General features: G+C 41.7%; 1 protein-coding gene across 2 annotated transcripts; it reads left to right on the forward strand.

Annotated features, from left to right (window-relative positions):
• The first annotated feature begins 1,285 nt into the window (after window positions 1-1,285).
• Window positions 1,286-16,128, forward strand: pld2 (phospholipase D2). Of its 2 annotated transcripts, none has more exons than XM_037467057.2 (24): window positions 1,286-1,831; window positions 5,233-5,390; window positions 5,487-5,614; window positions 6,029-6,171; window positions 6,324-6,417; window positions 6,960-7,025; window positions 7,097-7,155; window positions 7,251-7,496; window positions 7,597-7,740; window positions 7,821-7,904; window positions 8,029-8,107; window positions 8,200-8,310; window positions 8,402-8,593; window positions 8,696-8,852; window positions 8,948-9,066; window positions 9,954-10,067; window positions 11,001-11,105; window positions 11,487-11,578; window positions 11,829-11,942; window positions 12,149-12,195; window positions 12,479-12,613; window positions 12,885-13,038; window positions 13,416-13,533; window positions 13,657-16,128. In XM_037467057.2, the coding sequence occupies exons 2-24, from the start codon at window positions 5,261-5,263 to the stop codon at window positions 13,879-13,881; spliced, it is 2,856 nt and encodes a 951-aa protein (XP_037322954.1). In that variant the 5' UTR covers window positions 1,286-1,831; window positions 5,233-5,260; the 3' UTR covers window positions 13,882-16,128. The 2 variants fall into 2 exon arrangements, with proteins under 2 accessions (XP_037322954.1, XP_037322952.1); XM_037467055.2 differs by having other exon boundaries at window positions 5,238-5,390.
• Window positions 16,129-16,242: the final 114 nt, after the last annotated feature.

A 16,242-nucleotide genomic window follows, 5' to 3' on the forward strand; every position in this document is an offset into this window, starting at 1 on the left:
CAAGTCAATCGGTAAAAGTGGGAAAAAATGTCCCCATAGGGAGCACTTTTTGGGGGCGCTAGAGAGCACTTTTTTATCCCCTAATTGCGGGACCCGAAGAATATATACATTTTCCGCACTTCTGAAGCGCGTGCAAAAATTCAAGAGTTTTTGAACATGATAAAGTCCCCAAAAGTGCGATCGAAGTGGCAGAAATAATAATTCTTGCAATAACAATAGGGCTTTCGCATGACTTTCAGTCGGCTCAGGCCCTAATAAGTCATCTTATTATCTTGAAATCTTGTATTATTTAAATTATTAAATTCTATTATCACCGGTTTTGTGTGGTTGGACACCCCCATGTGGTGTGAACATGTATTACACCAGAGCAGAAAGCTTTTCCCCCAATATTACTAGAATCTAAGTAAAAATGTAATTTTATTTTCTCTGGTTCTCTGGTATATTTCACCAATTGACCCCAGTCAAAGGCTTCCACGAAGAAAACGTCTGTTTAATTGTAGTCCAATTTATAGTGTCCCTTTTGCCTATCAAAAGTCAGGTCTATTGGAGGGCTATTGGGGATGTCTCAAGGATTATACCAAACACCAACCAAAGTGACCTTTGGGTCACTATACACTATTATCTCCTTGAGTTTAAAGGTCCACAAATGTATCAATAATGAAGGGAGGAAACACCACAAAAAAACAAATGTTACAACATACGTAAACGAGCCACCAAAGGGTATATTAAGACAAGAATAGCTCTATCGTAGTCCAAGAGTAAACTTGTATACATTACTGGTTAAATAACAGCATTGATAATGGTGTGGAGGGAACAAATTTAAATAAATTATTATCCAGAATAAACTCAATTACATTCTTACAGTTCAATCAGTTTACTTCTCATGTCTTCTGTTGGTTATGTCAAAACGCAATCATTAAGGTACATGTGTGCGGATGTATACATAATAACTATTGTTTTTAAACGTATATTATAGTAGGATTTGCCAGAGAAGCTTCTCTTTTGTGGCTAGTATTTGAAATGTAAAATGTTGTGGGAATTGAAGTATACGGGCACGAGAAAGTTACTATTTCCGGTAAATCCACTTAAACGTAAACAAATAACGCTGCATTTGTTGGAAAGCAATGGCAAACATTCCAAGCTTGTAAAAAATGTGTCGTTCCCGATACCGGCGGACAGTCGAGAGACGAAGCAAAAGATTAGTTTTGAATTTGAGAAACTCAAGATACTTGCTCGCAAGCTTTTCATTTGAAAGACGCAAACCGGAAGTCTTGTGATAGGTCGGGTGGGTACCGATAATAACGTTGTCAAGTAGTTTCATCGCACTCACATTATCAAACTCGTGATCGGGCTTTAGGTTACCTGAGTTCACATGTGTATGTTCGTGTAGGAGTGTGTGTATAAATGTGTGTCTGTCTCTGTGTAAGTGTGTGTTTGTGTGTGTATATGTGTGTGTGCGTGCGTGTGTGTGCATGTGTGTGTGTGTGATGGCGTCCCGTCGCGACTTTTCTTCTCCTTTAAATCCAACTTTCGCCCGGTAAACAAATAAGCACATTGTTTTTTTGGTTTGTTAATACAATCTAGTGCTTATCTTTATCAATCGGATTACCGATAGAAGTGTGCTGCGCAACAGCTTCTTCTTTCCAGGGTACTTCGCCCTTTTTTTCTTCTTTCCTCCTCCATTCTCTGCCCCAGCGGACACCCTATGGGAGGGACTACGTCGTGCCACACGGATGACCTCTTCATTGAGAAAAGGCTTTAAACCCGAGTGTAGACGCGCACGGTGTCTCTTCGCGGAGTATCTGCGTGCGCGGCGGGGCTCCACCTGAAAGTGAGTAAATCTGTGGGCCGATGCGGGTCTTACTCTCCACTTGGCGTCGCAGCGACGCAGATTTAAAAAAAAAAAAAGAACCCAGCTGCGAATTCCAGGCTAACGAGGCACGCGGCGGGCGCCTCCCCGTCGGTGCGATGCGCGAACCACTGCCAGTCCCCACTTACAGGGGGATGTTGGTCGCTTTTCTAAATTTCACATGTAATAGTTCAGACGCCGGAGGCAACGAGGGGAATGGGTGGAGACGACACACACCCACACACACACCTTGCATTCCTGCTAGCATTCAGCCATCTGTACAGCCACATGTGTCGTCTCCGTGTGGAAAGTCAATCGTACAGATGTTTGACGAACACACTCCGATCAGAAAGTTAAAAGGCTGCTGCTACACCCGGAAAACGTATCCGATGTGTGTGTGTGTGTGTTCATCTCTGAAAATGTATCTTTTCCCACGTTGCAATTTCCTGTAAAAGGCTTTAAGGCGTAGTGACACGTTGGATCAGAGTCTATCGTTATTTTAGGCGACAGTTGCGCAGATTTGGGGGAAATCCGCAGTGCCCCGGCGCAAAACAGCGAGTTGAATGTGTCAGCACTGTCGTGTTAGTCACGTAGGAATGTAGGACACATGATGTCACTTGAGTGGAACACTTTTCAGAGTCAGGTGATATATTTCATGTCAGTATGCATATAATAAACACGGGAATCTTGTGTTTCTAACGTTCGATGAAATATTCAGAATTGAATCCCTAACATTGTATAGTTTAGGACTATATTGTTTTTCAAGCTGAGTAATACAATTATGACATCATATCCACATATGTGGCAGGTCCAGGCACCGTAACCCTTGGAAAAATAATATCCTAATAACCTATAACCACACCCACTAGTGATGTATACAATATATTAAGTCAACAGTAAAACTATTTTTGGGTGGTGTCTTGTTGCTGTTTAGTGAAATATCTTATTATTCTTTTACCTTTCTAATGATTGATGATTTGAATCTGTCATGGTCTTTTCTGTCACTGCTGCTGGCAGCATTAACGATCCAGCACCATTGAAACACACACACACACACACACACACACACACACACACACACACACACAGGTGTCTGCTTCTAACAGTTGGTGCGTAAGATGTTTGCTGGGCTCTCAGTAAAAGACGCTCCCCTTCCTGCCGATTTGGCTCATTTGTAAAGGACTCTGGTTGGGTGTAGTGTGTTTCACAGGTAGGAGGCCCGAGTTTTATGTCAACAAAGAAAAAACAAGAAAAGCTTGTCAAGTCAACACAAGACTCTGCTAAAAGGGTTAAGGGAATATATTTTAAGATGCTTCTGTCATGCCTGTCAGTTTATTGCACAATATGGTTGCTTTGTGCAGATTACGAGTTGGCTCTTCAGTTTTGAATAAAGGCTCAGAAGAGAAAAAACAAGCTGTTCTTCCAGTCTTCATCGCTCTCAAAAGGCCTGTTTGGCTAAATATTATTTTGTCAACACATCTCTCTCAACAGTTGACCACGGCATCCACTCAAGGTGTTTTATGTGTACATGAGCGAATGTGTCGTTGATTGATTTAGTTTGATCGGTGGGTAAATTGCTGAGGATTAGGCAGAGACGCTTGTTTGTTGTAATTAAAAAAGGGTTTTATTAGAGAAAACAGTAAAACCAAGGTAAGTGCAAATCACTAAAACAGGGTTAAGATTATAAAAACCAGGCAAGTTGAACACAGCAAACAAAACAACTGAGGAAAAACAGCAGAAAATAAACCGAATAAAACACAAGATTACAACATATGAAGTGGCAAAACAGCAGCAGGTTCTCTCTGTGCAGCACAAGACCAAAGGGGACTGGGGCCACGATGGCAGGTGCTTTTTAAGGCCTGCCACTAATCGGCCGTTTGGTTGGGGACGAGTCAGACGAAAGGCTGCGTTCCCAACCCCACCACACATGGCTAAACAGCCAAAAATGGAAACACCTAACAAAGCTTGGGAATTGTGCAGAATTAGTTTTGCAGCAAACATGACAAAGTGTCCTTATATGGAAATGGTCCTTATACGGATTTCAAACCAATTAAAACACAACTTGTTTTGTCATGGGAATCACAGACGTTAGATAGGTTATTCAGTAAACGATGGAAACTTTAAAGGGAGTGTTATTTCAGCACTTGTGAATTCAGTGCTACCTGTTATTTAACAATATAATAATATATTTGTACCAAACAATCTTTCTACCAATAACAAGTTATATCACATCTTCAGAAAATTGTAGACAACCTTTTGAAAGTAAAAAAACAAGCGAGAGGAACTCCTGTTTTACTTGATTTTACCCTTCCACTAATGATGAAGCGCCAATCATTTCTGTTGGGGCAAGCATAACAAAGAAAGTTAAAAGGTAATTCTGAAGTTAAATCAAAAAGACAGCATAGAATTGCATGTGTCCTCTACAACTATGGGTGGAACAATGTTTTCATTGAATCAAAACTATAAACAAACATGGCGATACTCTCTGTTTACAGTACATTTTGGGAGTCCTTTAGCGTTAGTTCTATGTTAGTATATGCTTCAACCTCATTTTCATTTCTCAATTCCCTCTGCTTCACACACACACACACACACACACATCCTCTCTCGCCTTTGCCTGGTTGCCCAGGAAACCTTCAGCCATTCAAAGACATCTACCCACACACCACACAAAAGGGTTCACACGCACCTTTTCGCTGGCGCTGGTAGCTGTGTCCTAGACTTCTCATGTGACGCAGTGTGGATGACTACTCTACAGCTGGGGCTGCTTTATCTTTTTGTATTATTTTTAGTTCCTGCACTTCTGCTACAAACTACTGGTAGTATCCTTTGTAGCAGTTGAAGTATTGATACCATCCAAAGTAAGAAAAGCTAACTTATCTCAATATTTTAGTAACTGTAGTCACATGGTTTAAAAAAGACATTGATTAAGACTTTGTATGTCACATTTTTCTGGTTTTAATACCCACAACATAAATAATATGTCAAAGTTTAAATATTGCTAAAACTTAAACTAATAGCAACACTGGCATAAACAGCATTTACTGATTTCCATTACATAGAGGAAATGTACGCAGAATTCCCTCAATCAACATTACATTTACTATCATATAAAAACCTTTTTAACTATGTAATGAATACAGCTGAAACTTTCAGTCTGAGGACATGGGATATTAAAAGACTGAATGCTGAATTACAAAATGTTTTGAGCTGATTAAATGCCGGGAACTCCAAGCTTGTGTCAACTGGGGCTCACAGTTGTTTGGTCAGTAGCCCTGAGGTGCATGCCGCTGCAGTGCTCATGATGTATGTTCAGTGGCGCGCATGTGCAAGCACTCTGGACCGTAAATGTGAAAGGGGCCTTTCTTTTGTCTTTGCATTAGAGCAGCTGGCACTTGCGACAACATTGCCATGGCCAGCCCAGGTGTGATCGAGCCGGCGGCCCAAAGCTCGACAGCCCAACCCCTGTCCAGAAGGCGCTTTTCTCATGACATCCACGGCATTTCTCCAGACGAGATAGACAGCCTCATGTCCAGCAGTGGTAAGATGAACTGTTCATTTTTTACAAATACATTTACCCGTAACGGCTACGTCAGAAGTCTTTTATTCAAATGTTTTTAAATCTACCAACTTGCAGAGGGTCGCCCTTTCCTTGTGGTGCATCATCTTTCTGAAGTAAAAGATGAGGGTATACCTTTCTTAATACCTGGCATACCTATTACATGCAGAGTGGACAACACGGAGAAACACACTACTCGCTCAAAGGTACGTGACATTTTAATCCTGTGTGGAAAAATAATGGACATTTTTCCTTTGGTGATTGTTAACAAGATGCTAGTATTTATAGAAAGCTTTAGATAAGCTTGACCATAGCACTCTGATTTACCATACTAGCGTCACGTGATATTAAACCAGCTAGCTGAGGTTTTTTGTCCAGGTAACCAGTTAGGCTGGATATGCCACAGTGGGCTGCTTTGCGTGGTGTAGAAGCAACATTAACATGTCAATCAGGGAAAGATGGTGCTGAGCATTACGGAGGAAGTGGGTGTTTCGTTGCAGTGGTTTAGTATTTATAGAAGCTGAACAGTTTTTGTGAGGTAACTCTAAGAGCATACCATATTTTTTTACAGAATCGAAAGCCACATGCTCATGTGCTTGATTTCAATAATGTCCCTCCAGGTCCATGTAGGCACCCTGTATACAGTGCAGCTAACACATGGCCACTTCCATTGGTCTGTGAAGAGGAAGTACAAGCACTTCCAAGAGCTGCATCGAGACCTTTACAAGCACAAGATGATGCTTCACTTGCTGCCTCTGGGAAGGTCGGTGCACCAATTGGTTCATTTTAATGATGCAAATTAACCACTTGCTCTGAGATACCAGCAGTGGAAATATCTGTGATGTGTTGTTCTGAATTTTTATTGTCAGGTTTGTCAACCACCAAGTATTTTGAATATTCAAATTTCTCTCAAAGATTTTTAAAGGACAGGCAGCAGCTGAGAGCCATGTCAGAAGAGATGCCGAGCCTACAGGGAACTGAACGGACCAGGAGGACCTCCAGCAAAATGGTATCAAACAAACCAACCAGGTTTAGGAATAGCCTATACAGGAAATAAAACCCCCTTTAATTACACACATATAATTGCTGTTGTGGATTACCTGCCACAGGTGTTGGTGTTTAGGGGAAGGCAAATAGTAGACCGTGGAGCGTAAGGGTGGAAAAGCGAGACTTGGAAGAATATGTTCAGGTCTCTTGATGGTGTCAGTGGTGTTAGATTCATTTCATTTTTCTGTTGGAAAGGTGGACTTTCACGAAACGAGGTGTATGTTTGGATTACAAAATAAAGGACAATCAAAGACATTTGGAGACGTCTCAAGGATTATTTCACGCGTCAAAATCAACTTAACACCAACCAAAGTGACCTTACTTTTGATAGACAAAAAGGTCACTATACATTATTACTATCATGGAACACTTCAGCTTTACAGAACAAAAACAGGCCGTCACACTCACTTCTAAACGTCTTTAGCACTTTCTATGACTGTTAAGTGTCAAGCTGCATTTAGAAATTGTATAACATGCTTTTATTTACCTGCTTTTCTATTGCAGAAATACCTTGAGGAGTACCTGAATGGCCTGCTGGAGAACTCATTTTGTAGGAGTGATCACAGCATGGTAATAACATTTAAACAAGACCCACATTCAAAGTGGATGTCATGTCAATTTCACATCTTCTCTCATTGCAGCTGGAATTCCTCTCCGTTGGGGCTCTCTCCTTTGTGACTGACCTCGGACCGAAAGGCTTGTAAGAAAAGCATACCGAGGGTGTGTTTGGCAAAAGGAAAAGTAGTTTTAATGACCAAGTAAGTGATAGAGATCAATTGTGTCAACTTGTCTCAGGGAGGGACCCATCTTCAAGAGGTCGGGGGGCCACCGGATCCAAGGCCTGAACTGCATCGGCCATCATCAACTCTGTTTCCGCTGGTCTCGGCGCTGGCTGGTGGTGAAAGACTCCTTCCTGATGTATATGAACCGAGACAACGGCAGCATCGACTTTGTGTTGCTGCTTGACCCAGAGTTCAAAGTGAAAGTGGGCCGTTCTTACACGGACACCAAATATGGAGTCTGCATTGAGAACTTCACTCGGTAGGTCAGCTGTTGTCTGTGCCTACGTACTGAGAGAGGTCCTGTGTTCATACCCGTGGTCCTGTTGTGTTCTGATGCGTGGCCTGTTTCTCTCGTTCAGAAGTCTAATCATCAGATGCAGCAGCTATCGACAGACTCATTGGTGGAGTCACGAAATCAACCGGCTAACAGAATCCAGCGACTTTCTTAAAGTGCAACGCTTCGAAGGGTTCGCTCCGCCCAGAGAGAACACGCTCACTAAATGGTCAGATACATTTTCTTATCTATTTTTTCACGTTTCATCCTCATTTGCTAAACTTTATTGCTCATGGATATCTTTGGAAGGTATGTGAACGGAAGCGGCTACTTTGCAGACCTGGCTGATGCTCTTGAACAAGCCAAGGAGGAAATCTTCATCACAGATTGGTGGTAAGTGTCACCAAGAAGAGGCTTCATTTTACTGAGTTAGAAACGTTTCAATATTTTAGCGGCATATGGAATTGTATTTCTAATATATGATTCTGAGTAAATACTGTAAATATATCTCTTTCAGGCTCAGCCCTGAAGTGTTCCTAAAGAGACCAGCGACTGATAACTACTGGCGCCTGGATGAGATACTCAAACGCAAAGCTGTAAGAATTCTGTGTTGTTCTTCTCCACCATAGCAAATTTCAGACCTTTTTTTACAAATGGCGTTCAACTCTCCATCAACTCCTTCCTGCAGGAACAAGGGGTCAAAGTGTGTGTTCTGCTGTACAAAGAGATGGAGATGGCCCTTGGCATTAATAGTGAGCACAGCAAGAGGACTCTTATGGACATGCACCCAAACATTAAGGTCTGTTGCATCCCAACGTAATTCCATACAGGCAATTACCAAAGCCATCATTTCATGTGTTAACATCAATTTGAACCCCTGTGTCCGTCAGGTGATGCGGCATCCTGACCATGTGGCCTCTGTGATATTCATGTGGGCTCACCATGAAAAGACCGTGGCTATTGACCAAACCGTAGCCTTTGTGGGGGGAATTGACCTGGCGTTTGGGAGGTGGGATGACAGCCTGTACCGGCTAACTGACCTGGGTCTGTCACAGACAGACAACCCCACAGCAGATGCAGTAGTAAGAAACAGATCATGCATTAGTTTACATTAGTTAGTGAACATGTATGCTTTCCATTTGTCACAATCCCTGCAGACACTGACAAATCTGTCCGTTATCTAGGATGATGGTGTGTCCGGTGGTCCAAAACCAACAGAACCAGAGAAGCAAGAAAAGCAGCACCTTGATGACCTGACTGGTAACACTAAACTGTGGCTCGGCAAAGACTACAGTAACTTTATCAGGAGAGACTGGGTCCAACTGGACAAACCATTTGAAGGTACTGCCTGAATCTCTAAATCGTATTCAGTATCACATCAATGCATACTCTGAGGAAGAGGGAGCTGAAAGATTTTGACTATTATATATTTTCAGACAACATTGACCGCACTCAGGTTCCCCGCATGCCGTGGCGTGATCTGTCGGCAGCTGTTCATGGGAAAGCGGCCAGGGATGTAGCTCGCCACTTCATCCAGCGCTGGAACTTCACCAAGGTCAGACTCAAAACAGAGCTGCGCCTTTTTGAGCTACATGCACTGTGTTTTATTTGGACATCAGCATAATACTTATCTAATCTTCTTCATTTTACTCCATTCGTATTTGATCATTAGCAAGTTTGAAAACTTAATTTATGACATCGATAGAATTATCAATGTCAATCAGATTATTTACAGAACGGGGCACCACTCAAGGACCAATAACCAGGTTGTAAATTGAGTCTTATAATTGACTCAATATGTCAATAGGCAAAGCACTATTCAACACCGAGGGTGAACAGTGAAGGTTTGAGTTTGAGCACACACTACGTATCCAGCTCACCTCACAATACACATGCAGAGGTAATCAAAGAAAGGATTGAGTTTAGTTTTTTAAAGTTGGTGTCCGATGCCCAAAGCTTTGCAGGAATCCATTTTCTTATTTCTGTCTGGCAGAATTCTCCGGACGTGGAGCGGATTTTTATCTTTTCTCACAACCGTTTTTTGTTGACTTGCGTGGGGAGAGGACAAGCCATAGAAGTTATTCGTTGTAACACAGATCCTCTTTTTAAAAGCAACAAAGTTCTGCGCGTCTCCTTTCACGCGAACTGAACTGCTTGGGATGGGAAAGAAGGGAAGCTGTGTTGTTATGATCTCAGGAGAGAGCGCAAGGACCCCTGCAGTGTCTATGCCCTCCACCAATAGGTCCTTGGTGCTGAGTTTCATGCTAAAAAAAAAGAAAATCACATCACAACGTATTTTGTGTAATGTCCCCTTGAGATAAAGCAAGTTGGAACTTTTGTATGGTATGCCACGGTGACCTATTGGGTTTATTAGCCACAACAAGAACAATTTGACTCAGACATGACCAGCTTATTTTCATTCATTTGTTTTGTCTTCTCTAGATCTTCAAAAACAAGTACAAGGACGGGTTCTACCCTTACCTTCTTCCCAAGTCTCACTGCACGGCTGACTCGCTTTCGTTCACGGTGCCTGGATCCAGCAAGGCCAAAGTGCAGGTATCTAAGCAAAAAAGACCAAGTTTCTGTACACACATGATGCCAACATAGACAGCGTACAGAAAAGAAAGGCTTAGTGTACAAATCATGAAGGAATTTTTCTGTCAAATAAGCTATAGTTAAAGACGACAACATAGGGGTTTCAAACCTTGAACTCTCATTTGAGGAAAGGTAAAGAAATTCAAATTCTGTTTTGCATCTAAAAAAACAAACCATCTACATATTATGTTGGGAAACTAGTCAAGTGTAATTAATGTAAACAAGACATTTTGTATTTTACTTTGTGAGACACCGAGTCAGAGCTTGTAGGAAATCAAATGGATGTCTTTACCAAACAACAAAGAGACACTGTTCTGCCTTTTGAAGTGCAGCTTAAGTATTCAGAGCTTTTCTGCGATGGCAGATGGGGAAAAAAGAGTAAAGCCGTTGGAACAAAATAACTTCCAAAGCCAGAGAAACAAATGCGTAGCCAAAGTGGAGACAACTCATTTTCATCGGGCTTCATGGGGAAATTTGCCTCAGTACAAGAGAGTGTGGCAACACTGACTGCATTGGGCAACAATAGCTTTTGCTGTGTGAACTTTCTTCTACGGTGGGCAGTGGCTAGTAACCTTAACCCTTGCTCGCTATTAGGCTCTGGCTTTTCTATCAGTCATTTATGTTTCAGGGGCTCAGTTCTCCCATTTGGTGTTGGAGCTGTCGTGTGTCCCCAGGATAAAATATGCAAAGTTGAGGTTACAATTCAAAAAAAGAGCTGAAACGTTGAGAATTACTGAAATAGAAAAATAGCGTAGTAATAGCAGAACGTAATGCATCCTTGTCCTTCCTACCCCCCAGAATTGAGCTAAACCTGGGTGTTAGAGTTGATCTGATGACAGGAAGTTATCATTAAGTGAAAGACATGCCCCAGGGATGAACTTGTTCCTTCGACAGGTGTTGCGTTCTGCCGACCGCTGGTCGACTGGAACCAATGAGAACTCGATCCTCAACGCCTACATCCACACCATTGAGAACAGCGAGCACTACATCTACATCGAGGTACTGTAGGATGGCGTAAGCCAGTAACAGGCAAATATGTATATGATCCTATCAATGTTTTCTAATGATTTGTTGATACTTGTACTTACTAAATGTCTGTTACTGTAACATTTTTACTAGGCTCTATTTTGTATTCAAATGCATCTACTCGTTTGTATGAATTGGCCTCCCTTTATTTCTCGTGTTTCAGCATGCTCTTCCTATTTACTGAAATAACAACGTTTTTTTTACATGCCACTGATTTTGTAGCCCATGTGTGTCTAATCATACATTCTCATGAGTCTGAATAGAACCACGGCTCAGGCCTTTCCCTGCCAGCTACCTACCTGTGTTGGCCCTCACCTCATACCGAGCCTCCATCTGCCTTTCCTCTGCCCTCAGAACCAGTTCTTCATCAGCTGTGCCGATGATGGGAAGACCATCTATAATGGGATCGGGGATGCTATTGTGAATCGAATTTTGCGTGCACACAGGTCTGTTTTGATTGCACAAGCCAGATGTTTGTTGTGCTTCATTTATTTAGCATAACCCAAATCTTGAAACTTAAAAATCAGTTTTTCAGGAAGTTAATAGTGAAATGAAAACAAGGTATATTTCAATGAGTATTGGCAATAAGTACATGAGGCTTTACCCCAAAAATCAGAACATAGAATAATGAGTGAGAAGAATATTCTTGCAGTAATGTTTTAATGGTAGGCTTGTTGACATTCTGTCTTACTGCAGAGAGAAGAAGAAGTACAGGGTGTTTGTGGTGGTTCCTTTGCTTCCCGGCTTTGAGGGGGACATCAGTTTAGGAGGTGGAAATGCCATCCAAGCTATTCTGCACTTCACTTACAGGTGAGAGCTTTTTTCTCAAGTTATTGTTGATGTACAAAATGCAAAAGTTGATGATTTGCTCAAATATAATTTAAATAGTATTCCATTCTTTTGGGCTTTTGTGTATTACTAAATAAAAAAGTAGCTGTTTCAAGTTGATTGATTGATATATTATTGTCCTATAAATAAGGTAATTGTATAATTTTAATGAATGATAAATCTCCCAGGACCATGTGCCGAGGGGAGCACTCTATTCTCTCAAGACTTACGGAAGGTGAGTTTTCTGTCGCTTAGGTGCTGTCTTTTCCACGTGTAAATACCCCTGACACCACAAACTACAAGCTGTTTCCTCTCTAACATGTTTCTTTCTTTTTCTTCGTGTCGCTCTTTTTAACTCTAGCTCCTGGTACTAGTCATCTGCCCACCCTTCTCCATTTTCATCCTTGACGCCTTCTTCTTTTAAAACCCATTTTAAGTCTCTGTGAGTTTCTTGATACATTTTTATTGTTTTGCATCATCCTTTGTGATTAATGTGCGATTCTGTTTTTTCCCCCCAGTCGAGGACCTGTGGACGGAGTACATCACGCTCTGCGGCCTGAGGAAACATGCCCCGCTCTCCCAGTCGCTTGTCACAGAGCTCATCTACGTTCACAGCAAGACTCTCATTGCTGATGACCGCTGCTATATCATTGGTGCGTCACCACTGATGCAAACTCATTCTAAGACAGTTTATCATGTTTGACAAATGTAGCATTCAAGATCTGAACAAAGGCAATACTGAACACCCTACTGAACGAGACAAACCTGGACTCATTGAGAAGAAGAATTCTGATATGATGTTTCATACATTTGGAGCGTTGCTTGATGCGTTGAATACAGTTCGATTTATTTTTATCCCATTACGCGAGTGACGCCTCGCAAATGACAGATTGTTAATGCTGGTATTTTCCACATGCGTTCCAGGATCAGCCAACATCAATGACCGCAGCATGCTGGGCAACAGAGATAGTGAGATGGCAGTGTTTGTGGAAGATGAAGACCGGGTCCTCTCCCTCATGGGAGGGCAGGAGTACCAGGCAGGACCCCTCACGCTCGCTCTGCGTAAAGAGTGTTTCAGGTCAGCACGAGATGTGTAACTCGTGAAATGTGCATCCTGTTTACATAACTTTGTGCATAACTTTTGCGCCCTCTAAGGGGACTTAATAATATGTCTACCTGTCATGGAAAAGGTGACAAGCTTACTTTTAATTTATTGAGACGTTGGCCACCAAATGGAATCTGGCAACAAGTGAGGAACCATATAGTTTTGTGATTTCCAAGACAATTATCTCGTATAAATAGTATGTAAAATTGTTTTAACTAATCTCCCTTTTTATAAACCTGCATGGTTTCATTCTCACCTAAAAGCTTAAATTATATTTTGACATCATCAAAACGTTTGATGTTTAAATGCTCTTTGTTTGCTGAACGTTTTTTATTCATTTTCCCCAACAGCGTTCTTGTTGGCGCTTCTTCCGACCCAAGCGTCAATGTTGATGATCCAATCAGCGATGAATTCTTCTTCTTGGGCTGGAACGCATCTGCTAAACAGAATGTCAACATTTACGAAAAGGTATACGTTATGTAAACGATGATGTGTCGAAAAAACATGATCTTTTTATTCAGCAACAGTCGCAGTGTGTAGTTTCAGTTTTCTGATTCCCCTTTTTGATCGTCACGGGCTGGTCTACAACAGGTCTTCAAATGCCTCCCCACCAACTCTGTCCACAACATGCGACAGCTGAAGGAATACGCCAGCGAGGAACGCCTCTGCGACACAGACCCGGAGCAGGCCAAAAAGGAGCTGAAGGCCGTCCGGGGGTTGCTCGTCCATTTCCCGTTGAAGTTCCTGTGTGAGGAGAACCTGCTCCCTCCACTAAGCACTAAAGAAGGCATGGCTCCGGTGGGACTGTGGACATAACCGCAGCCCAGCTCAGATCAGACCACTACGCAACAGCCGAGGTGCTGCTGCACCACACGCTCCTCCTTGTAAGATCTCTTATGTTGAGGCAAGTCGTTCTCATAATGTAGAAACGTAGATTTGTATCATGACTTAGAAGAGCAGCTTGACCTGAACCGGTCCGTTTTAATGGTCTTGTCTGCGGCATATTTTGTGCGACACTGCAATCTGAACTGCAGGGCTGTCGGTGGGGGAAGACACACATAAATGAATGTATGAGTCAAGAGAGGATTGCGAGGTTGTATTGGATATCGAGCATCCCACATAATCTGGGAACATAGTGTACATTTATTGGTGCAAGGTTTTTTTGGGTGGGTGGGTGTCTCTGTGTCTCTCTCTCGTTCGCCCTCCCTCTCTCCCTCCGAGGCTTCACCTCTTACTGCAGTGCCAGCCGATCTGTCAGAACATTTGTGGTTGTTATGGTGACGGATATAAAGAGATCACTGGATTGTAGCTGAAATATAAACTGGAAAAGGGCAGAAAAGGAAGAGTACTGATAAGAGGGAGAACGTACTACATCCGGATGGAGTACTAGAAAAAAAGACGATAAAATGTTAAAACAGGACTGATCATGGCCATGGCAGGCAAATCATTTCGATATTTTTGGATGAATGATCAGGTGGGAAAACTGTTTGAGGGAAAGAAAATTAGGACAAGATAATTAAAGGTTGCGGGGTTGATTTACCACTAATTATTGCTTTTTCTTTTAAGTCACCATGACAACCACACTGAATGATTATTACATCATGTTGTCAGCAGAACAGAACAAAACATTCCAGTATCCACTTCAGCTATTTCCATGCCGGCTCCTCAATTCTGTGTCCAGGTGCCATAAAATGTCTCACATATTTAGCCTTTTTATAAATTGACATGCAGCAGGCTTTTATTAGCCATTATATTTTAAGGTGTGTGACATGGCTCACAGTCTTGCCACGTTTATCATTAATGGCAAAGCTTCTGTATCATATCAAGGTTTTAAAGAACGACCAGCAGACAAAAAGCAGAATGTGACTCTTTTGTGTTTTTTCAAACTGAGAAACCCTGCTCCAGGTATTTTAACGAGGTATGTATGTTAATTTGGAATAATGGTTTGATGTGCAGGGCATTACCTAATCCAGTTCATGATCTAAATGGCTGAACCTACGACAGAGCCAGTAAAAAACAGAGGTTGCTTTTTTGTCATCAAATACGAAAGTGGTTTGATTAAACTTATTTTTCTACTTCTTGTCATGGGTTGTACAAAGCACAGCAAACAGAGAAATGTAGCCGCTGCATTTAACCCATCCTAGTATTATGGGCAGTGGACAGTTAGAATACAGACCGGGGAGAACCTTTGGAGCTCTGTGCCTTGCTCATGGAGCACAAGAGGCAGACCGGCACCTCTCCAGTATCAGTCCACACTCCACACTTGGCCTGTTCAAGGACCTCAACATGCAACCCTCCTTTTCCTAGGCCTAGTCCCTACTGCCACTCCAGAGCCAATGCATCTGTGAATCCAACATATGACATGTGTTGCACATGAATGCTGGCTTGTCCCTTGCTATGGTGCCTTTTACAGAGGATATTAACAGACACTTTGAGCTCTTGCACACTAGAAGCTGGGTATTTTGCTGTTTTGTAGAGCACAAAATGGTTGCCTGAAGGGTATAGCTACTTTGTTTAGAGATTTTGCCCAAGATGTCTGTTACATACTGAGAATTGACGGTATACTGTTTCTACCATGATTTTGGTTTTAATGGACTAATAGCCAGCACTATATCTAATATATTTAACATTTTTATGCATATACTACTAACAGAGACTTGTGTTTTTCGATAAGTCACCATGTGAAAATCTTTGTGGAAGAATACCAAGAATACCTAGTTGTCTTGGTCATTAACTTGAGTTGCTGATGTATAGCCTACTAACAGTGAGGGGTAGAGATAATAAATATGAAATTACTTAAAAACTAATTAGAAACTAATTTGAAAATGTAAGGTTTCAAGGAAATGTATTGTCACTGTGCAACACAGTTGTCCTTGATGGAAAACAGGAACCAGGAAAATGGTATCTATATTACTGTAAATTCCAGTAAAATCCTTTGTTTTCTGTATTCTAGTAGTGCAAAACTGAGTGTTCATAGAAATGGAAAATGTAATGCACTATTCAAAATAAAACCTTATTAAAGTGCATATTCTATTAAAATCTTTAATAAATTTCCCTGCCAGAGTGTTGTATTGAAGTGATTCATGTTTTCTCACAACGATTGTGAACAGTTGGAGACAAGGTAGGCGTGTCTTAATGTAAAAGACCTCAAACTGGCATAAAGCTGTTAGGATGTCA

Source organism: Pungitius pungitius, chromosome 16, assembly GCF_949316345.1.
Source record: "Pungitius pungitius chromosome 16, fPunPun2.1, whole genome shotgun sequence".
NCBI lineage: Eukaryota > Metazoa > Chordata > Actinopteri > Perciformes > Gasterosteidae > Pungitius > Pungitius pungitius.

Excerpts from the sequence above, each read along its gene's own strand:
- pld2 (XM_037467057.2), top strand. The coding sequence starts at position 5,261 with ATGGCCAGCCCAGGTGTGATCGAGCCGGCGGCCCAAAGCTCGACAGCC. Across the intron at positions 7,905-8,028 it reads ATCTTCATCACAGATTGGTG|GCTCAGCCCTGAAGTGTTCC; the intron begins GTAAGTGTCACC and ends TATCTCTTTCAG. Across the intron at positions 13,534-13,656 it reads ATGTCAACATTTACGAAAAG|GTCTTCAAATGCCTCCCCAC; the intron begins GTATACGTTATG and ends GGTCTACAACAG.